At 38.1% G+C, this 24,184-nt stretch overlaps 1 protein-coding gene across 1 annotated transcript in view; it reads right to left on the minus strand.

The window, feature by feature from the left end:
* Nucleotides 1-2,011: 2,011 nt before the first annotated feature.
* Nucleotides 2,012-24,184, minus strand: part of eys (eyes shut homolog) — a 301,631-nt gene continuing 279,458 nt past the window's right edge. Inside the window, 8 exon segments of the mRNA XM_060888558.1 lie at nt 2,012-3,475; nt 5,689-5,850; nt 8,348-8,520; nt 9,155-9,329; nt 12,799-12,943; nt 13,475-13,641; nt 14,325-14,507; nt 21,527-21,699. Coding sequence (XP_060744541.1) covers nt 2,277-3,475; nt 5,689-5,850; nt 8,348-8,520; nt 9,155-9,329; nt 12,799-12,943; nt 13,475-13,641; nt 14,325-14,507; nt 21,527-21,699 — 2,377 coding nt within the window. The 3' untranslated portion in view covers nt 2,012-2,276.

The raw sequence follows: 24,184 nt of genomic DNA on the forward strand, positions 1-24,184 counted from the left end.
CAGGGAAGTAGCTTGCAGTTAATTTTTAAATATACAAGTGAACACAATTTATTTTTATATTGTCATAGTGTTAGTACCTTTTTTTCCAGAATTGATTTGAGCATGACAGTAAAACCTTTGAGATTACCATTTAAATTTGTAACCCTGATGTGAGAAGCAGCCTCTTTGGTATCTTATTTGCCATTATGTCTCGTCTTTCATTCTTACTTCCCGACAGTCAAACACTTTCAACCTATAAAACATCAGTTATTCAAACAGAGCCTTTTTAACAAACGACCATGTACGCTTTATACCAGTTCCACAGCACTTCATGGTTGCGGTCATGTGTTTAACTCTGACAGTTTGGATTTAACCGAGGTGCAAAATCCCTTAGCAGGAATGAAGCTTAAGGTAATATTCCCTGGGCAGGACAGAGCTAATTGTGCTTTCTGAGGTAGATCTTGGTCAGCGACACCGTTTGCAGGACAACTACACTCCAGGTACTCATCTTCATAAGAGACTTGGATACCCACTGGTCAAGAAACTTGTACAATCTGAGGGCAAAAGAGCAGGAACTGAAAGTCCCCCTTGGGTTTATACTGTACGTGTATAAGCCGTCTGCTTTAATGTTGTAGTCCAATAATCTTTTCTGTTTTGGTAACAGGTACAGCATTTTATTTCTTTTTTTTGTTCTATCAAATAAAACACCAGCTTAAGAATAGAACAGAGTTTTTTTTAATGTTTTTTTTTCTTTAAACAGTTAAACATACATACATATTTCAAAGTCTGACTTTCTGACTACCAGTGAATTACTTAAGTGTGTGTGTGTGTATGTGTGTGTGTATGTATATATATATATATATATATATATATATATATATATATATGTATATGTACATATATATGTACATATATGTACATATATGTATATATGTTATACATATGTTTTATATATATATATATATACACGTATATATATTATATATATAATATATACATATATAATATACGTGTATGTATATATGTATATATGTATATATATATATATATAAATATAACATAACACACATGTTCACATGTTAATCAATGATTCTCTTTGGCCCACAAGCATTATCTCTGACCCACTTTCGGAGAATAAGTAGGATAGACAGAAAATATAAGCATTCTTTTCTTTTTCTGGAGTGTGTAGCCAGATCCATTGTGATAGTCAAGTAACTGAAATACTAGTACCATATGAACCTAACCGTCTAACATGAACCAAACGAAAGGGCTGAAGACTATTTTAAAAGCAATTAATTTGTAACAAAAATGTCCTTTTTTTCAATATACCTACGCTATTCATTAGCAGAAAGGGACCACCACAGACGATATTATTTGGTTTATCATTCCCAATACAGCAATGACACTGCATGATAATGCATTATGTGCTGAGATGAGTGTTGTTTTTTGAGTACTGTTTATATTACACACACCTACACTGCTGGCCACTTTGTAGGCGTACAGTTATAAATCATTGCACAGTTACAAGTCATTGATGCTGGCTGGATACTTCTGGTTGGTGGCCTTTTTCTTAAACCATCTGTGCCACTGGGGTTTAAAAAAAAAAAATCCAGCAATGCAGCCGTATCTGTTCCATTCCTGTTCTACCTGCTTGACACACACTACCTTGTCAGTGTTGATACTGAGATTTGGCACCTACCCAAATAATATTCAGTCAGTTGGGGCCTACGGTGTTCTCTTTCTAATGATGGACAGAATGAAGGACTGAAGACACAATGCACACAGCAACAGATCAGTAACTGAAAATCTACAAGATAGATAAGATATATCTTCACAATACATTTACATAGTACACTGTATTACTAAAAATATGTGGACACCTGACACAGTTGGAAGCACACAATTGTGTATGATATCTTTGTATTATATATTTTTATTTTGAGTAAATCTTAGAGGCAAGGTCCATGGAGACAAGAACTCATGTGACCTACACAAAGCACTGACCTCGTCTACACTGAACACCTTTGGGATGAAATGGAACACGGACTGAACACCAGGCCTCAGCACTAATGTTCTAGTGACAGAAGGGGCAAACAGCCATATTACAAAATCTAGTCCAAAACCTTCCCAGAAGATTGAAGGGTATTATAACAGCAAAAGGGGACTAAATCTGCAATGGGATATTCAAAAAGCATGTATGGGTGTGATGGTTAGATCTCCACAAACTCCACAAGCTCCACTAGATAAAGCAGTATATTATTAATAGATAATTATTATCGTAAAATACAACATTATCTTTATTTATCGTCTTGTTGAAAAACATTAAACCCCTCAGATGTTTCTAGAAGCTGCATCAAACCTGTGTCATGATATAACAGAACATCTTTGATACTTCCTACAAACCCTGCTGTAAAGAGACCAGATGTAACCCATCCTAGATCTCTGTTCAGTTCAAAGCCTCCGAAATAATAAACACCTCCATAGTTAATGGAAACATAGTGCTCAAAGGGGTCTATATCTTCAAACATAACCTTCTTTTCATCAACATACACTTGGATGACGGTGTGATTAAGAGTGATAGATATGTAATTCCATTCGTCATTGCACAGGGTTGTGTTTCGGGAAACGAGAGGAACGGCAATCTTCTCGCCAAGGTTTACAGCAATTTTGAGTTGACAGTTCTGAAGTCCAACAGCAAGATAATCATCATCTTCACTCTCTGCTTGGCCCATCCACAGAATCAGTCCATTTCCTGAGCTCGCTGAGAGATTAAATGATAAGTGCGTGTATGTTAAGTCTCTCACGTTATACTTCGGGTCTCTGTATTTTAAGTATGAATTCCCAACAAAGTGAATGGTTCTTATGGACACTCGCTGCTCGCAGTAGGTACCTTGCCATCCGAGGCCACACATGCAGAAATATGTGGCTGATGTAATGTTTGGAATGCAGAGAGAATCGTGTTGGCACAGAGCACCTATGCAAAAAATAGATTGCTCACAGTATGTGCCCGTCCATTCTGCAGGGCAAATGCAAATGAACGAATCATGGCTGTCTGCTTTGCAGTAACCACCATTCCTACACACTTTGTACCCACACTGTGTACCATCCCAATCCTTCACATTCACCCCTTGCAGAGCCCCTCTCTCTGTGAGATCAAGCTCATGACCATTAATGATAACTTCACGAATACTCCCGCTGAAGCCAGTTGGCTCTTTCTCCACTGCATCTGGGGAAACAGTATTCATGACAGACACACCGCCAATGAAAACTTCAGTGGAGAGATCCAGAGTAGTCATGCCCTTAGAGGTGTTACGAATGACACTGTGATCATCTAGAACCAGATAACCTTGGTTTCCCTCTCTTCCAGCTTTCACTGTGTGCCATGTGCTACCTATGGGGTCCACTCTGTTCGGAGACTGTAGGACAATTGTTGTGTCACCAAGATTGTAGCGGAGTTGAACAAATCCTCTGGACAAAGAGAGACTGATGAAGTCACCTTGAGGGAAGACAAAAATAAGAGAGATTATTCTATTTGTATATTGCCATAGTTCATTAACAAAACTTTTTTTTCAGTTATCAGAACCTAATAACCTAACGATTAAGTTGCAATTGCCAGACATCGTGTCCAAAACTATATCCTACTGATCATATAGTTCGAGTTCAAGTTCACTTTATTTATATAGCACATTTAAAACAGCCTTAGCAGGGTTCCCACTCTTATTCAGAGATCATTTTCCAGGACTTTTCCAGGACATTTCAAATTTAGCAAAAAAAAAGACAAGGATCACAGATTCACGGCCTAAAGTAATATGTTCTTCTCTCCAGAAGTCTTAAAAACAATGTACACTTTATGGCTATTACTTAACTATACTTTTAAAGACAATTTGTCATGTGAATGAAATTTCAACGTTTATAAAATAAAAAGACCGCACATATTAATACCCTTTCCTTTCTCAGGCCAATGCCGTCATGCATGCTTTAGTTTGCTGTGCATTCCCCTTGCACATGATATTCAGATAAACAAGGTTAATATAACCTGTTTACCCGTCACCATTTGCTGAAAACATTCGAGCACTTAAACCATTCCTAGCACCTAAAACCTCCAACACAAGACAGCGTCATCCGTCACAGCGAGATTAAACAGCATAACAAAAAACCCGTCAAAACTCAGCGTCCCTGAACAGAGCGCTTTCTGTTACTAACGTTAATTGTTTCCACCAGTTGTAAACTGTTCTTTAAATGATCAAGAACATTTAAAAATAATAATTTTCCAGGACAACAAGATTTTTCACAGGACAGTTTATGTTTTCTCTCATTTTCCATGTGTTTTCCAGGACTGGAACATTGGTCATTAATTTTCCAGGATTTCCAGGTTTTCCAGGACGCGTGTTTTAGGACTGACCAAAGTGCTGTACAATTAAAAAGTGTTGATAAAAATACACAGAAATAATTATACTAAGACGAGAGATAATGAAAGCAAAATAGAATTAAACAATATAATAATACACGCTAAAACATTAAAACAAGCAATAATAAGAACAATTAAGGAACAATAAGAAGAATTAAAATGAAAGGGAAAACTATGGATATGCCAAGGGACACAGATAGGTTTTTTAAAGGGACTTAAAAATGGACAGAGAGGGTGCTAATCTTAACTCTATTGGTAACCTTGTCCCAAGTCTTGAAAAGGGAACAGTGAGTAGGTTCTGGTTGACTGATCTTAGGCTTCTGGAAGGAGAGTAAGGATGTAATATAGTGTGCTTATTCTTAATTCTGCCATTTTGTAAGTAAGTAAGTAAGTAAAGTTTATTTATATAGCACATTTATCACAGTAGAGCTGACCAATAGAAATAGTGCAATAGAAAAAGCCCTATCACCGTTCGTTTTTAAGCGTGAACGAGGTTCAACCAAGAAAGCTCTATCAGACGATCTTAGAGATCTGGTGGATGAAGAAGGAATAAGATGATCTGTGAGATAAGATGGGGCTTGACCATTAAGAGCTTTAAAAACAAACAACAAAATTTTAAATTGAATTCGAAAATAGACAGGAAGCCAATGAAGAGAGGCTAAAATTGGTGTAATGTGATCTGTTTTCTTTGTGATTCTAGTAATTCCAGCTAATCCAAATACGTGAATTAGAAGAACTGGTATGTCATTAAATGGTGCAATATGATATTCTATAACACCTTAGACCTGTTTTTAATTTTATCAATTAAAATCTAAAGTATTAAAAATGTTCATTTTATAAGCCTGATTGCATCTTTGTTCACGAGAGAGCATAAATAAAACTATTGTTAAAAGGTCTCAAAAAAGTTTTGTGTGCCACACCATGCATTTCTGTATTTATTTAATTTTCACGAGAAACAACTGTACAGTTTCATCATCCCCCATCATCTGTGCCCTGTGTGTATCACCTCCTAGGAATCTAGTTCCAGAAAGACATGCTGTTTTACATTTTTAGCTGTACCCTGCTGATCGAAATTCTTTCAGCTAATTATCAAACCTAATTGTCATTGCAATCATCAAGTTTTTTTCTTTTTCTTTTTCTTTTTTTTTTTTTAGCTGACAACGTGTTAGAGGATGGGGATAAAACTGACAGTGTTGCTGTCTAGGACTGCAGCTGGAGAACTCTAATGTAGTTAATTATGTACAAAGGAATAAACACAATAATCATTTATATAGACTCAAGCTGAAGAGAGTTTTTCATACCGGCTTGGGCTCTCGGATACTGTGCTGCGTAGAACAAGATGCCCTCCGACAAAATTGTCTTGAACTGCAGCAGAAGGTGTGTTCTGTGTCTCATGGGTATGAGGGGAAAGGCCATCCAGGAAGACTGGTTAGCTTCAAAAAATGGGTCGCTGATGGACAAAGCTTTAGGGGAAGATAATGAGACAATAATGAGACTTTAACAACATATAGGCATCTTGCTTCAGTCTCCTCTGAAAGTCTCTGAACAGCACTGAACACTGAAGACACTTGGGATTGAGATCGAAATATAAATATGAAATGACAGATAAGGGGGGTCACGGTGGCTTAGTGGTTAGCACGTTCGCCTCACACCTCCGGGGTTGGGGGTTCAATTCCCGCCTCCACCTTGTGTGTGTGGAGTTTGCATGTTCTCCCCGTGCCTCGGGGGTTTCCTCCGGGTACTCCGGTTTCCTCCCCTGGTCCAAAGACATGCATGGTAGGTTGATTAGAATATCTGGAAAATTGTCCTTAACAGTAACATGTCTTTAAATATCACTTCACCTTTGGTTTATACTTCGCTTTTGAAGACTGTATTTGTTGTTAAACAGAATAAAAACAACATGAATGCTAGAAAGCTGTTTATGGGAGAAAAACAAGCCATTTCGAAGCTGAGAAAATATGAAAAATCGATCATATCTTTCGTGCAAGCAATGTGCGTAGCCAATGCAACAATATGCAATGTCCTGAAAAAAGACAAAAACACTGGTGTACTAACGACCAGACATTGAAAAGATCAGCGAAGGAAGATGTGACCAAAAAAACCCAAGACAACAGGCATCATCATCGACCTCCACAGTGAGGGGTGAAGATCACAATCCACGGTTTGAAAAAACAGAGAGAATAGAAATATAGAAGCCACACCACAAAAGACGCAATCCTCTTAGTAGACGTGGCAAGAATTAAAAAGGCCAGATTGGAATTAGCAAAGAAATACTGTACAGAGATTAGCTACAAGTTCTTCTAGCAAAGTGTGGATAAAGAATGGATCTCCAAATTATGATCCAAGACAAACGAACTCATGGGTCAAGCATAGAGTGTCATGGCTTGTAACCAATGGTACAGTAGCAGCAGAATTTACAGAGAAATGCACCTATGATTTGGGAGGAACTCAGAAAAGTGGAAGGTTTAAGACTGGCCACGTCAATCAACAGACCGACTGAAGAAACCACTGAAAACCAACAAGAACCGAAAGAAGCTGTGATAAATCCTGAAAAAGTAATAACAAAGAAGTATGAAACCAAATATTACAGTGAGTGTTATTTACTTTAAGAGTCTGTTCCACTTTTGCTCACTTAAAATTGGGTGGTCTGCTAACAGAGCTCTAAGCTGAACACATCTAGGGCCTTTTTACACCTGGTCACTTCATGTGTTTTCTCTGATCCGATAGCTATCTGATTTGTTAAAACTTTTCCATTTACATTAGGCCACATAAATGCGTCTCGGCGAATCGGATATCAATCCGTTTTTTCTACTCCCGCCCAAAATGCAAATATATTTTACCTTATTGCTACAAAAAACAGCAATTACTGTTTGCTGCATTTTCGCTGGCGGCAGCAGTGCATTTTAAGACCAAACGAGACACCTGGGTGAAAGATCGGAGCCAGCGCTGGTGGGAAAACATGTTTGTTTCTGACGCGATGCACGACTCGTGAGTCACCTGCGAGTGACGTACTTCCGTTTGGGAGGAGTATAGCGCTGGCGTATGTGGCTTGAACAACCACATGCATTTACACCTGTCCAGTTTCATCTGAAATGCGTCCCAGACCACCTCCTGAAGTGGTTTGAACGATCGGATTTATATCCGTCTCGAAACCGTTTCGGAGGGCATTTAGACCTGGTCTTTTTACCATCGGATAGCTATCTGATCACAGAAAACGCATGAAGTGACCAGGTGTAAAAACCCCCCCTAGATGTAATTCTGATCTATCATATAATTCATCTTTTAATCTCAAAACAGATCTTTGCATTCCAAGATTTTTTTGAGGCTTTATTACTAACCTAATGTTTTACACTTTATTAATATAAAACAACAACAAACCCAATACTGTGACGTCAAGGTGCTGTTCACAGATCTAGGATCCACAGTTCGATCCTAAACCCTGGATTTTGTGTGTGTGTGTGTGTGTGTGTGTGTGTGTGTGTGGAGTTTCATTTGTACTCCACGTTCTTTGTGTGTCACCGCTCCACCTCCTAAAAATGGTGATAGATGAATTCGCTACACTAAATTGCCCCTAGGTGTGAATGAGTGAGTGAACGTGTCTGTGTGTAGTGCTCTGTGATGACCTGGTGTCTCCTCACACCCAGTGTTCCTGAGACAGGCTCTGGATTTTACCGTGACATTTGTGTGTCTGTCTCTGTGATCTTACAGGCTTTCTATTAGCTCAGAAACTAAAACATGTCAAAGAACACCTTAACAAATTAAAGGGATATTCGATTGAATACTTGTTAGAGAAATTACCTGCTTTGACATTTAGCATGCACTTCTGCTCTTGCATAAGCCCAAGCTTTTCAGTTAAGTCTCATAATTGCTGTTCTCTGTAGTGATTGGGAGGAACACTAATTTCACAGTAATTAACTATTATAACAAAGATTCATTCCCCAATGTACTTCAGCAGCTAACCTTCCTGGCAGAGCTTGCCACCGGTGCCTAGAGGACACTGACAGCTGTAGCCTTCAGGAAGTGGAACACATGTAGAACCACGGGCACACGAGGGAGGCGGGACGTGTTCCAAATCGCAGAAGGACACTTTCTCAGAGCAGAGAGCACCTTTCCATCCAGACCCACACTGGCAGCTGAAGTGTCAGAAGAGTAAAGTAAAAAAGGGTTTGAAAGACAAAGCAAGCAAAGTTGTAACTTATTAAACTTATTAAATATTAGCATAATGTCTAAAAAAACCACAGAGTAGAGCCAAGTGACAAAGGAATCGGTACGTGTACCGATTCTTAATCAAGACAATCTGTAGAAAAATAGTACTGTGTACTGTGTAATCAATATACGTTCTCAACAATATATAATCTAATTAATATACCTTCTAAATATTGATACAGCCTTTTAAATGACTCCAACTCATATGCACATATTATGCTGCTTATAACATCTTGGAGAAACTGTCATGTTTCTTTTTTTTTCTTTTTTTTTTTATTTAAAGAAAACAGATTTTGGCTGTCTTCTCTCCGCGACAGCCTCAATTATGTTGAGATCAGGGCCCTGCGGAGGCCATACCATCTGCTGCAGAACTTATTCTTTAGAGTTAGTAAATGAATGTTTGGAAATCTTTTCTAATAACACTTTTAAAATAAAGTGTATATTAAAAAAGATGCAGCTAGTTAGTGCAGACTTTTGCTCAGTACCCAGCATTCAGTCCATCATGTGAGCCAAATAATGCAAAACCATATGATTTGTAGTTTCATGTAAGTGAAATCTTACTACACAGAGGATCCAGAGTCGATACAGGTGCCACCGTTGTGACAAGAAAGCAGACGACATGGAGAGACCCCACACTGACCCACACTGCGAGAAGATACAGGCTGGGTTTCTGGCCTGTCCAGTGTGTGGAACTTCCTGTCATGTCTGGTCCGGAATTGCACGTCAAAAATGCATCCTTTTCATAAACACATTATGCATTACAATATTAGATTTTTCTATAATTACATATGAAAAACATTTCTAGAAAAACATTTCAATGTAAATGTTTTTTACCCAGTGAACCAAACCTAAAGTTTTTACACACTACACTTTTTCAATTATCACCAGCTCTTCTTATGCTCTACTTTAGAAAAAACCGATATGAACGTGAACGTGTGATTCAGATATATGAGTCATTCGTATACGTGAGTCATTACTCTCTTGTAGATAAACAGATCATAACTGCTCCGTTTCATGCAGGCTTTTGTTGTTCAGTAAGTGTATATGCTGGCTTACGGTTACCTAACAGTATCTTAGCCTGAGAACATACTGTGATCATTAAAGTAGCAATTTGATGATGCAGCAAATTCAGCATTCTGGGTCACCAGCTGTTGAAGAGCACAAATCTAGTTAATCAGCTATTATTCACAATGCACCTTATGTCAAGCTCCAACATTGGCATACAGAGACTCTCCACTCCTAAAAGATATAACAGAACAAAAAAAAACTTTAATACTGAACAAAATAGATTTTCTGTTAGTTTCAGGTCTGTAATTGTGCTTCATTTCAGGATGCAAAAAAAAAAAGTGTGCAAAAATGAACTGTGGCGCTCCACATGCTCGAGTCTCTAACCCTCATATCCTCGTATTCTTATACAGAGCAGAAAAGCTGAATCAACATTTCTTAGCATTTACAAACAAGCTATTGAGGGTTAATGGCCTTGCTTACAGGGGCCCAACAGTGGCAGCTTGGTGGGCCTGGGATTTGAACTCACAACCCTCTGATTGGTAGTCCAACACCTTAACCACATCCCCACAGGAGCATCATGGGCTAAACTAATCAGAGTTAAAAATCCAAGTTATTTTTTTGTTGTTGTAAAGTCTATATTTACATAAAAGCTGTTGTCGGTTTAATAAACCCCCCCCAAAACAAAACAAAAACAAAAACAAAAAACAACAACAACAAAAAAAACAGTATATTCACAACAAAATACAATATTATGAAGTATTCAGACTTGTACTATACAGTTGTTTAAACTGATATCAAGAACGAGTGACTCGGTTCATTGAAAATCCCTGTGTGACAGTTGTGTTCCACTCCTTATAACTACCGGGGTTAATGTGAAACAACTGAATGCCACCTTATTTACGTGGGCACACATAACAAGGTCACACTGTGGTGTCTGATGCAGACGTTGAGAATCTGCTATCATATAGCAATCATCTTTGTCCTTCTTGTTATAGCTAAACAACGGTCATAGCTATAAGTGTCCAGTCATACAAGCCTAAGGATACACTCCTCTTAGTCCTTTCTATTTTAGTGAGTGTACGTTTTTATATATATCAGATCTATCTGTCTATCTATCTATCTGTCTGTCTGTCTGTCTGTCTGACTATAAGGATATATACTATATATACTATATACAAAAAAATCTCAGATAAAGTAAATGTACACAAGGTTTAAAGTATACCAAGTACTCGGGTGTAGTTCTGAATTTTATTCCTCTAAAATTAAACCCCTGACATGTTTCTAACGAACAAAAGCATCCCTGTGAGAAGCAGCTACAGTCTGAGGCCACTGAATTACTAATCCCTCTGTCTGAAAAATTAACAAAATGCTCCATGTATTTATAAATATGAATATTATTCATTACCAACTTGGATTTTTGAAACAAAGCAGCTAATATTCACAGTTGACAGGAGGCAGATGGCTTCCATGCTGATTTTTTTATGTTGACCAGGAAGGTTAGAGGTAAAGGAAGCAAGAATACAGACCATACAGAAACAGCCACTCCATCAGAGCATGCAGCAGTGAAAATCATTACAAATTAGCTTTTAGTTCTTCATTTAATCAATCTATTAATAGATGTCTGTGTGTCAGACCTTTGACTTGTAATTATATGTGCTGATTCCCTCCATGTAACAGACACACACACCTCACACATCATTCCCCAAAGATACTGCTGGCACTTTATTAGTGTTGCATTGTGTTTGTTGACATTTCCTAGGGGACCATAGCTCACTTATAACTGCCCATGGAGTGCATTAGCTGCAAATTTACCTCTAGCTATTCCAATTAGAGACCGGTTAAGATAGAGGGATTTATATTACTCGATTGCCTGGAGATGGCAGTTGACTTTTTTGAGATTTGTTATCTGCAATGTGCCTGCATGCACAGGAAATGTATTAAGCTGCCAAGTTAGCTAGCAGACCTAAACAGGTGACAAGCATTTTATTGAAATGCAGGGAACCGGTGAATCAAAGTCATTTTAATATGATGACTCACACACTGCACTTTAGTGTTTCGCACTAAATAATAAATGATTGCTAGAACTGAGGCTGCTTCAGAAAAAAAGACAGAGCTCTATAACCGTTTATCATTTTGAAGCAACAAATCCATGTTTTTTTTTTTTTTTTTTTTTTTTAAAATCTCATTTTTTAATCTTCCTTATAAATGTGCCCACTGGCCACTTTATTAGGAACACCAGCACATCTGCTTATTTATTCTGCTCAATATTCACGAGCCAATCAAGTGCCAGAAGCATTGTGTATAAATCCAGACCAGGCAATATTTTTTTTCCATTGTTACCTGAGCAGATTCACTGAGCCTGTTTCAGATACCAGTTCCTGGGTGACAGAAGTAGAAGCTGATTTAATCTTGTGCTGTTGTAGTCCATCTGTCTCAACGATCTATGTGTTGTGCATTCGGTAAAGCTGTTCTGCTCTCCGGATCAGTAATGAGTGCTTATTTGAGTTTCCATTGCTTTCTTGTCAGCTCAAACCAGCCCGGACAATTCTCCTTCGAATGCTCTTATTAACAAGGTATTCCAGAGTGCATAAGTGCTGTTCACTAGATGTTTTTCCCAACATTTAACATTCAGAGTAAACTCTAGACACTGCTGTCTGTAAATAAAAATCTTGACGTGTATCTGCATGATTTTATGCACTGGGCTTCTAGCACATGATTTGCTGAATGAATAATTTCATGAATTTCATTTTAACCTTTAAGACTAACCAAAATTTTAACACAACATTCTGCTTTTCAGTCATAACTAATATATAAGCATTTCTACTCATCAGCCCTCCTCTGAAAACCTTATTTCACTTCAATCCTCTTTAAAACCATGGAAAGGAATAGGTAAATCCCTTGGTGAATTTACATAGGGCTCTATTCCATTCAGTCAATTACGGAGCCTAACTGGAATGCAAAACCGCTCGCTTTATAATCGGTAACAAAATTCCTATGCAGATTTTTGCAAATTGAATTCGCCCCCTGAGCTGCATTATGAAACTGAAATGAGGTTCATTACAAGCCTGTAACATTCAATAGTATTAAATGTCTTTAAGAGTTATTTTATGCTGTGCTTACTCAGTTTCGATAAACAGAGACACTGGAACATCAATATTAGTTTAATGAAGATGAAGTTGTATAGCCAATTATCTTACCTTGAAAGCTGTTATTGAATCTGGCACCCAAAGGCATCATCTCAGGGATGTGTTCGCTGAAGCCGCCCACGTAGAGCGGACTAAAGGTGGTCAGAGCTGCCAGATTACCGGGACTCGACCCCGTCTTATTCCTTTTCCCATCAACCTAAGTAGGCAACGCTAAAAGGTTATGTGGCACTGAAATGTATATTTTACTGTTGGGTCAATAACATGCTCTCAAACCGTTCTGTTCAATACCTAATGGATGCGCCATTGACCCGGTTCATATCTTTGATTTTGTACAATACATCTGCAGAATTCTGGCTAAGATACCAATGTTCTGCTACGTATACTGTAACAAGCACTAAACCTCTGGGTTAGGTTGTGCCATACATGATGTCTGATCAGATAACATGTAATGTTTAGTGTAATTGTACCTACTAATGGCACATAAAGAAATGAAAATATGTTTGTCAATTGTTCTTGCTAGTATAAAATAGTTGGTGTATATCTAAGTGTTTTAATAACGTAAAAAAAATCAATAAAAGCACAAACATTTTTGCACTAAGGCCATGGATAATGTAGCTGTTTCAGTACAACAATAAATCCCAGTCACAGTTCAGTGTATTTTGGTGGAACAGCCATGTAGTGTGCCTAAATATGTACATTGCTAGTAATTCAGAACATGTAAGTGCACCTTCATCCATCCATTCCTTCCATATCGTCCAAAGCGCACGGTGTGTATTTTGATCCTCATGTCTAGGGGGTCACTAATGATAGTAGCCACCCCGGAACCGAGGTTGAACTTATGGATGATTCGTCTGTTTCTCACCCCCAAGGCTAAGAAGTCATCTCCAGTGATCCCTTTTGGGTAGATATAGAGTTAGATATAGAGTCAGTAAGTTTTGTGTGGAACTTATACATGCCAATTATCAGATGAATGGATGCTTTCTCTCTCTCTCTCTCTCCCTCTCTCTCTTTCTCGCTCTCTCTCTCTTTCTGTCCTCTGCTGTACCATGCCATTCCCCTGACAATTGCTTCATTATTCATACAGCTGTCTTATTCTGCTTTTCCCCTGATGCATCACCCTAAACTGTAATACCGAGAAAGCGGTGCCAAAGTACGGAAGATTCACGACCCCCTCGCGTTCCTCTTCGCCTGTCTGCCTTTTGATTAAATGGCCCGCCACTGGTGACGTGTCACTCAGCAGCCGGTGTGGCTGACCTCAGGAAAAATTGGGAACAGTGTGACACTTGCTTGAGGAGACCTACGTCATCTCTCCGTAACCGAACTGGTCTAATTAGAGACTTGACGAGAAGAGTTTCTATCAGTGTCTATAAGTGTCTAGTGTCCTATCTCACTGAGTAGACTCAAATGGATTGTATTCATTTTGGAAGAAGGAATAATCTTAATATAAACCTTGTCTGATAAAAAACCCCACATATGCAATTCCCACATGCGTTACCTACATGACAGAAATAATTTCTAAACACACACGGATATTAATTTCCCATGTGTGTTCGTGTATGTATTACAACCTCTCTCACCTTGTCCTTTCTGTCCAGAGAAGAGAATAAGGTTATTCTTCATGGCGGTGCTGTTATTGGAAAATGTCAGTTTCAGCCGGAACTCATAGAAGTAGCTCATGCTGGAAATAGATGGGTACGCCATGTAGGACGAGTATCCAAACTCATCAAGACCACTAAATCTGGGTCGAGTAATTGTGATGGCTGTGGAGAGAATAAAAACAAATGAAACCACCCTATAAAAAAACAAACAAACAAACAAACAAACAAACAAACAAAAAAAAACCTCAATGATAAAATCTAGCATATTTGTTGCCAATGCAAAATCTATATCGTTCTCTAGGATAGTATCAAAGACATTGTGACACTTAAGAGAACTTTGCAGTATATTGCAGCCTCTGGGAGAGCCACCAGATGATGCTCTTGATCCACACACTGCATTTTTAACCATTCACTTGGGTTTATTTTTTATCCGACGCCACAGAGGAATGGCTGTTGGTTAAGGATTGCTATGCTCTTCTCTTTACATGTCTGTTCTTCGCTTTTTACAGTTGGCATGTAGGAAAATGCCACAAGCAGATGTTTCACAACCTTTTTTTGAAAGGTGGGGAAAAACATGAATAAGACATGAATGTAGTATAATCCCCCTTTTTCAAATCATCTGTCAAAACATGCTCAAAAAATAAAAAAATAAAATAAAAAATGCTCTATTTTATATCCTAAGCAAGCTGTCAAGTGACTTCATTTATGTCTGTAAACACAGCATTGTGTTTCACTTGTGTCTTTAGGTTATCTGCATTTGACTGCAATTCTCCCATCAGCGGGCATCTTCTTTCCATCTAGACCCCCCTCCCCTAACGCTTTACACGCATGAGACAGTGCCTAAACACTCACTGCATGCAGACATTCTGTTTTCCTTTCTGAATTATTTATGCTTTTGGAAATTGCACCGATAGAAGCTCATTGCTTTATATTTGCACAGCAACTAATGATTGCCCAGGACACTATCAAGAGGAGGAGTGGATAAGATGCCGTTTTAAAAAAAAAAAAAACCTTGGTGTGTGTGTGTGTGTTGTCTGCTGCTTCCCCTCTGGCTCACACACATCTGCTCATTTGTGCTTTCTTCTGCTCAAACAAGCCCTTAATGAGTCCATGTGTTAAATGACTTCAGGTGAAAATCGAGTCCTGTGCCAGCTCCAAAATGGGCAGGAATGTGCTGAAGGACATTCAAGATTCGACATTTTCAAAGCCAAATAAACTCACTTACCATCCACACAAATACGTAGCTGTTTTATATATAAAAGGTGTCAAGAAGAAGTCAAAACCGTCTCGATGTTTCAGAGTGTTCTCCCTTTCAGTAACTAAAAGAAAGCTGCCCTTCAAGGGGAAACCTCGCAAGAGCTGAACAAGAACAGTGTCATAATTATGGTGTGATTTATAGCAAATTAAGCAGTTGGGAAAAGCTCTGGCTGGTTCATGCACTATAAGCAATTAGCATCAGTTCGTTTATGTATCAGACTGATAAAGGAAATTCAGCACATATATTAACAAGGCTGTAGGACTGACAGTTGCTACAGATGTAACCGGCGTTATATAAGATAGACACATTTCAGCTTATACTTGTTTATGACTCAGCATAACAGTGAACACTATTTCATGTGTCGTAGCAAAAGGGATTTTTCAGACTTTTAAAAAATTCCCACTGAAACAATTTTAGCCAAATTAAACTCATTATATTTTGGGGGAATAAATACTTGAATTTCCTCTGTGATCAATAAAGCATCCATCCATCCATCCATCCATCCATCCATCCATCCATCCATCCATCCATCCATCTATCTATCTATCTATCTATCTATCTATCTATCTATCTATCTATCTATCTATCTATCTATCTATCATCAGTAAAATGACCTGATGACTCTTCTGTTCTGCTTTGAAAGTGAAAGTGAACACTACATTAATTATTAATATATAAGGGAAAGTTATAGTTAGCTGATTACTTAACTTACAGTTTTTTTTTTATACAACTGAGCAATTGAGGGTTAAGGGCCTTGCTCAGGGGCCCAGCAGTGGCAGCTTGTGGACATAGGAATCAAACTCACAACCTTCCGATCGGTAGTCCAAAGCCTTAACCACTAGGCTACCACATCCCAACTTAGCCAGACGTTTTATGTCAATACATACGTGTTTCTAGCAACATACTGTAGTTAACAACCTAGCTTTACTTTACCGCTTATCCAGAGCATGACCTCTGACCCGTAGAAGCACTTAGACATATGTATTTAACACTATGATACATATACGGTATTATTATGGGTTTTGTCTTAGACATTGTTGCTGCCGCCTAAAGCACCTAAAGAGAATTTCTGCAAACTTAAGTTTAACTTCTTTTTCAAGATAATGTCTTTTAATTGGTCTTATTGATGTTATTTATTGTTCTGTAACACTGATCAGAAATAAATGTAGACCATTTCATTAAAAAAAATCGTATCGATTTAATGATATAAAGAATGTACTGTTATAGTGAATGTGTTCCTTGTGGTGTATCTGGCCTAAATAGATTTTTTCAGTCTGTTTCAGATCACTATTAAAATATTCAAACCGAGTAGAAGCTTTGGTTAGATTACACACAGGTTTTCTTTTTGCGTTATGTAAGGGTTTTATCACGCAGGCAAAAAAAAAAATGCACAGAAAAATAAACCAAATCCTGCAGCTCTACAGCAGCAGTGCATATGATCACCCCACTACACCGCCACAGGCACAGTTATGTTTCTCTTCATAAGGATGCTGGTAACAAGTGAAAGTGACTGGGCCGATGAGGAAGTAAGAGCCTATTAAAATTCTGCTCATGCACTGCGGGCGACACACCGCCAGTTTATTCCAGCTCTCTGCAAAAAAAAAAAAAAAAAAAGGATGAAGAAAAAAAGGTGGTCTCTATGCCAGTTCTGCCACATTTGTCCTGCTTTTAGAAAGAATCCTTATAGACTTAATTTTTTTACATACCAGCAGTGTGTTTCTTCAGTGTCGGAAAATGTGCCGCAGCCTACGCAGTGTTTAGACAAAACAGATGTGCATTTTCTTAGGACATCTTACTCAACATGATTACCTTATGAGCCAAGCAGCATCAGAAGCTATAGCTATACTTAGCTCTTAGTTTCATTAAAAACTCATATAAATCTGTTGCAATATCTTTTTAAATGTGCAAAAAAAAAAAGCCCAACACCTCATCCATTAATGTTCTGGATGCCAAAAAATAAGCAAATGGGCCATTATGTTTGTGATTGAGCTGCTTTTTTCAGATTGACCTAAGGACAACCTGGACAGATGTCACATGATAGCTGAAAGCTTCCAGCCAGCAAAGCTTTGGGCAAATGGAACAGTTTTTGGCACACGTTGTTGGATTAACTGACTTTTTAATGTGAAAGGGAGATTTCCTGCCAGTGAATCTCTGGGTTTTGGGATTTGTTTAACCTACAAACATGACTTATCCCAGCTAGCAAGCTGTAGACCTTTAAACTGGATGGACAAGTTTATTAAAAGGTCATATGGACAGAGGCGATATGAGCCCAGATGATATGGAGCTATAATGATAGAGGCAATGATGACCTTTATAGCTAGCCATCATAATCTTAACTAGTAGTGCCCCTTAAAATAGTCAACCACTATCAGTGCAACTCAATCAGTGATGGCATTATATTTATAATTTGTTAAAATAATCTTGATGGACTCACAAAGTCATCAAGTCTAATTCCGGATATACACATAGAAATGGAGAGAAACCTTATGTTCTATCAACAAACCTATTTATAAATGCTACATTATTTTATAACTGAGCATTGTTGAATTCAGAAGGTGTTGATTAATTTACTAACAGCTTGCTCTGATAGGAATTCTAGCTGTAATTCATTATTATTAATATTAATGCGCTTCTAATATCTTATAGTCTCTATAGTAACAGCTCATTCACAGTGACTTGTATCACAGACCCATAAGACACATAATCTAATAATGGACAGCTTAAAAAATACGCTGCTAAATTAAACAAAGAAAAAAGTCAACTTCATGATCTGGTGATGCTTTCTGTAATGAGACATTTATTTAATAATACAATCATCTTTTTGCAATAAGGAAGACAAAAGATTTTCAGTCTCTTGGCAACTTGATGATTTTTTTGGTCGCTTCCAATAAAAAAAAAAAAAGAAAGAGCTGGAAACTGTTATATAACTATAACGGTCCTGTAGCTACAGTATAACACTATAGGATCTAATGTGTATATATAGTTTTTTATGTTAAATACCATTAAATGGTCTGGGTATTAATGGAACTATGAATGGATCAAAAGCATGAGCTGACTTGCATTAACATAACATTTTAATATTTAGCAAACATTAGAACTTACATACTTAAAGCAGCAAAAAATACTTTGTTAATTCATGTTTTGTACATGGACACAGTTCATTTAAAAAGGGTAATTATAATGTCTTTGACTCCATGTCAATGATGAAAGAGGCACTGAGGGACTTCTATACATTTTTGTGCTACCAGAAAATGGCCTATAAATATTTTCCTTGGTCAATCTCGCTTGCTTATCCCTAATGCCTTAGCTTACTCAGTTTGGTCACTATGGTCATCTTCCGAACAGTAAAAACTGGTAAAGATAAAAAAAACTAAAAAAAAACAAAAAAAAAACAAAACAAAAAAAAAACAAACAAACAAACAAACAAAAAAAAAACGAGAAAGACGGAAAGAGGAAAATTGAAAAAAAAAAAAAAATAAACTAAAAATAAAATCTAAAAACAGAACTGTTTTATTATTATTGTATTCAACTGCTGAATACAATTTGTTACTCCAATGATTCTTGGCCAATTAAAATGGCACTTGATAGTAGAAAATCCAGATATATCTATAAAAACACCAAAAAAAAGTATTAAAAGTGGAGGTATCCTAAACTTCCAGAGTGTCTCATGTTGGATTCTGTAAACCAATAACAAGTAAGAGCAAAACAAAGCAAGCTTGAGGACCAATGAGAGCTATAGCAGTCTCTGCTACTGATCGATATAGACTTTGATGTTAAGTGATGGTACCAGGTTTTAAATTGAAATGTCACCCACACTCCGTGTAACACAAGAAGATTACTGCACTCCAGCTGGCATAGGCATTATGCTGTCTAATGGAGAGAGGTGTCTGGCATGGTGGCTAGGTGAGCTGTGCCAAAGTGTCTTTTAAATCTTGCTCCCCAATTAAGTTATAGCAAAATAAGAGCTTTTACATCTTGCAAGGAAGATCTAATGGATGGAGAGAGCCTGTACTATATTGTCCAATTAATGTGTATAGTATAATGTGCTGTGATGACTACTCTTATTTCAGGAAGAATTAAGATATTGTGGACTAAAAGCTTAAATATAGACTTAGACGTATTAGCAGCTTGATTGCTGAATGAACAAAAATTGAGGAAATATGAGACAATAAACCTGTGTTATTGTAATAGGAAATTGACACTAGCTGGTAAATGCAGGCAGATTTACAAAATACAAGCAAATTGAGAGCATAATAAGATATTCTCTTCTGTCCCTGTTTAATTTGTTCACTCTATTCTGATGTAAAAAAAAAAAAGCGATCTAACTGGAAGGGTGGCACAGTGGTGCAGCAGGTATTGTTGCTTACAGAAACAAATTCCTCAGTTTGATCCCGAGCTCAGGTTACTGTCTGTGTGGTGTTTCTGTGCTTGTTCTCCCCAGGTCCTCATGGAGTTCATACAGGTTCTACATTTTGCTTCCAGCTCCCAAAAACATGGCAGTAGGCAGGACTGGCAGGAATTGAAAGAATTTGTGTGTATATGGTACCCGACAATGGACTGGCTTCCCTCTGATTGGTGTGTTCCTGCCAGTTCTTGTGGGATGTACTCCAAATCCACCATAAATCTGACATGGATGAACAGTTACAGAAAAATGAATGAATGAGCCTCACAGTGGTTTTTGGAAGGTTTTGGAAGACGAGGATGGCAGCAAATTATTACAGATTTGCTTGTCTGAGATGCCCTTAAAATATACTTTAAGCCTGAGGAAGCTATTAAAAAAACTCCATTAGACATTTGATCTTGGTGTGACCTTGACCTTGCTCCAAGATTACTCTGCTTGTTACAAGGTAATAATATCATATAATGCTACAAAAATGTTACCACTCCTTCCTGAGACATTAAGAATTGAATCATCGTGATCAACGGATGCATGGACCCACAGTAAACATGTAATCTTTACTTACGAATATGATTGTAAAAATTTGGATCAATTCCAAAATCAAATCTATTCAAATGCTGGTTACAGTGAAAATTGCGTATAAATAGTACCATCATTCAACTACTGTAATTTCCGGACTATTGAGCGCACCTGAATATAAGCCGCACCCACTGAATTTAAAAAAAAATATTATTTTGAACATAAATAAGCCGCACATGTCTATAAGCCGCAGGTGCCTACAGGTACATGTTACTAGCAAAACATGGTTGTAGCTGCCTCTATACATTACTACGATAGAAAAGAGGTGTTATTTGTGTAGTAACAGCGTTTAGCTCAGGAGTTATTGAAACGGGAAACTCCAATCTGTGAATATGCGCCAACTTCCCGCTCCTTCAGTTCTCTCCAGCGTTGGAAAGCTGATCCTATATTAACACGGGTCCTACTTCTTGCCTTATCGTAAGCCTTTCTTCAATTTCTTTCTTTGTTTTTATCCTCCATTTCAATGTTAAAACCTCTTTCTGCTAATGTCACACATGCGCACTGAACACTCTCTCCGCCGCATATCGACAAGACACGCCCCTTTCTGCTCATTGGCTACACGTTAGTTTTGATTTTTGTTTTGATTTTAGTTTGTGGTCCCGACTCAGTTTTCCGAAGCATTTCTCAAACATCGGAGACCCTGCCTTTAACCCGTTCGGCAATTTCGATGGTCTAATGAAAGCTTCATGCCGCCAAAAAACTGAGCACGTCACAGAATGTGTTTTTTTGAAAAAAAAAATTGGAAAAATCCATATATTAGCCGCGTCATTGTTTAAGCCGCAAGGTTCAAAGCGTGGGGAAAAAAGTTGCGGCTTATAGTCCGGAAAATACGGTACTCATTCTTGAGATATCATGTCAAAGAGAATCTCGGATGGACAAGCTGTAAACAGAAAACGAGGGTTAGCCTCAGATTTCAAACACTACAACAGCACATTCAGGACTTACCCCTGTCACACAGGAGGCCTTGCCTTCCATGCGGGCACAGACACACTGCCTCCAATGGGCTCTTGGGGACGCAGGTGGCGCCGTGGGCACATGGGTTGCGTTCACAGGCACTGAACTGACACAGCTTGCCTGAGTAGAGCAGGGGACACACACAGAACCAGGTCTCTGCATCACTGCACACACACAGACCAAAAAAAGAAGGAAACGGAAAGAGATCATTAGGACCCAAACGAAATGTTCTCTCTTGCTGCATCATTAATTCAGCTCAGTGTAGCTTGTGTAGAAAATACAGAAAAGTGGGAGGGAGTGCAATAGATAGAAGAAGGACAGAGAGAGAGAAAAAGCATGAAGAGTCAGGGAGAATACAAAAGCACCACAATGTGCAACGTCATGGTTCTGCTTTGAAATCAATAGAAGAGACTGATGTGTACTTCGATAATCCCGTCAGGTCTCAGTAAATTTGCTACCATACATCTGGCCTGAGATTTAGGCTGCTAGACCGATTGTGCAGTGTAAGATAAATTAAATAGAACAGATCTGAAATAACCAGCACAGCCTAATATACATCATAGGATATTGTATAGGGTTTATCCATATCACTTAATCACTGTTACTGAGTCACTGGAAAACCAACAGTGGTCTGATTTTACTCCCAGTTTGGTTCTTTTAATATTTCTGTGCATATCTTTGCCAAGAAGTGTAAGGTGGACCAACAAGATAAGCAATCTCCAAGATTATATCTGATACCAGGAAGCATTGGAGGATTTTTAATCTATACATTAATTATGTATTGTAAGCTTCACTTTAGCAGGGTACACAATTTGCAACCCCAGAGCTGAATTCAAAAAATGAAATATTTATATTCTCTCACTTTTTCAAATCCAAAAAAAAATCTAATCTGATTGCAATAAACAAAAAAAAGTGTAAGAATAAAAAAACATTAGCATGCCTGGATTAGACGCTTATATTTGGGTGTGGATAACAAGCTGAATAATGAGGCACCTGCTCAACTGTAAAACCATTTAACCTCTCAACCTGGTCTGAGTTCTGTCCAGGAAAGTATTCAGCAAAACTCATTTGCATCTAAGCATTCACACCAAATTACCATAGCCCATGAAAACATCCTTCACACACACCGATTCACAGTGATCCTGCAGCCCACGGCAGCCAAGATAGTCGATAATTTTCCCTCGCTGTCGGTAACTCATTGGGTGACCTGGTTCATGACAGTTTCTACACAGGAGCTCTTTAGGATATTCCCAGGAAAGGTCTGTGCACAGTTTGTCACTGCCGTTTGGAACAGTGGGGGGTAATGCCACAGCAGACTGTGAGATTAGTGCCCTGCATTATGTGCAACATGCAAACACATCTGTCACTTTGAGTGATTGCCCTACAGCACACACCTAGCTCAAACTGATGCAGATAGAAGGGTAGAAAATCTTAGGTGTGTGCTGCTAAACAACCTATTGAACAAAGCCAAATGTTTTTCTAGAAGATGAAGTGCGAAATCAAATATTCTTGGCTTTATGTACGTTTGTTTACATTATTTACATTTAAAAACTAATAGAAAGGATTTATTTAAATTCTTTGTCTTTTGTAAATAAAAGAGTTTAATGTACTGTAAGGACATGGTCAACTTCTATATTGGAAAATACTGTGTGTAAACTATATGACATTCAATTTTTGAATGAGTTTTTTTGTTCGTGTTCATTGTTTGTTATAATAATCGCCATTCTTCTAGAGAGGATTTCTACTAGATTTTGGTAGGGTATCTAGTAGGGAATCTGAAGATTCACCAATGATTTTGGCCCTTAAGCCACTAGAGCATTAGTGAGGTCAAAGGTATTCAGTGTGGTTGGAGTCAGGGTTCTTTGCAGGCTACTCAAGTTATTCCGCTCCAACCTTGGCACACCATGGACTTCATGGATCTTGCTTTGTGCACAGGGGAATTATCTTGTTGGAACCTATTTGGGCTTCTTATGATCCTCTCTGAAATGATTGTAATAGCAGGGTAATTCATTTGTTATTTTTATACTCTGAAGACATGTGGAGTTTGGATCAAATGTTAACTGAAAGATAATAGATTTGAATTTAACTTTCATCTCCTGATATTAAACCCACCCATTTTTGGTAAACCAATATATTGGAACATAGTGTGCCATGCTAGCTGTGTGAGGTTAGACTGACTGTTTAAACAATGTCTACTTTTGGTTTGAGCTCTGGATTGAAGACCCTTGAGGCTGCATTCGTTGTTGAAAAGGATAAACTGACATGAAGACCTGAGATCTTGTTCTGGGAGAAAAGCAAGCAATTTTTCTGAGGAAAGAGGGAATTTATTTCAGCTTTGCAGAAGCACTGGGCAAAAATAATACAATTTGAAATGTCCTAAAATTGAAATAAACCACTCATGTTGTAACAAGAGGGGGGGCAGGGTGGCTTAGTGGTTAGCATGTTTGCCTCACACCTCCAGGGTTAGGGGTTCGATTCCCACCTCCGCCTTGTGTGTGTGGAGATTGCATGTTCTCCCCGTGCCTCGGGGGTTTCCTCCGGGTACTCCGGTTTCCTCCCCCGGTCCAAAGACATGCATGGTAGGTTGATTGGCATCTCTGGAAAATTGTCCGTAGTGTGTGATTGCGTGAGTGAATGAGAATGTGTGTG

The sequence above is a fragment of the Tachysurus vachellii genome, chromosome 2 (assembly GCF_030014155.1).
Source record: "Tachysurus vachellii isolate PV-2020 chromosome 2, HZAU_Pvac_v1, whole genome shotgun sequence".
NCBI classification, from domain to species: Eukaryota; Metazoa; Chordata; class Actinopteri; order Siluriformes; family Bagridae; genus Tachysurus; species Tachysurus vachellii.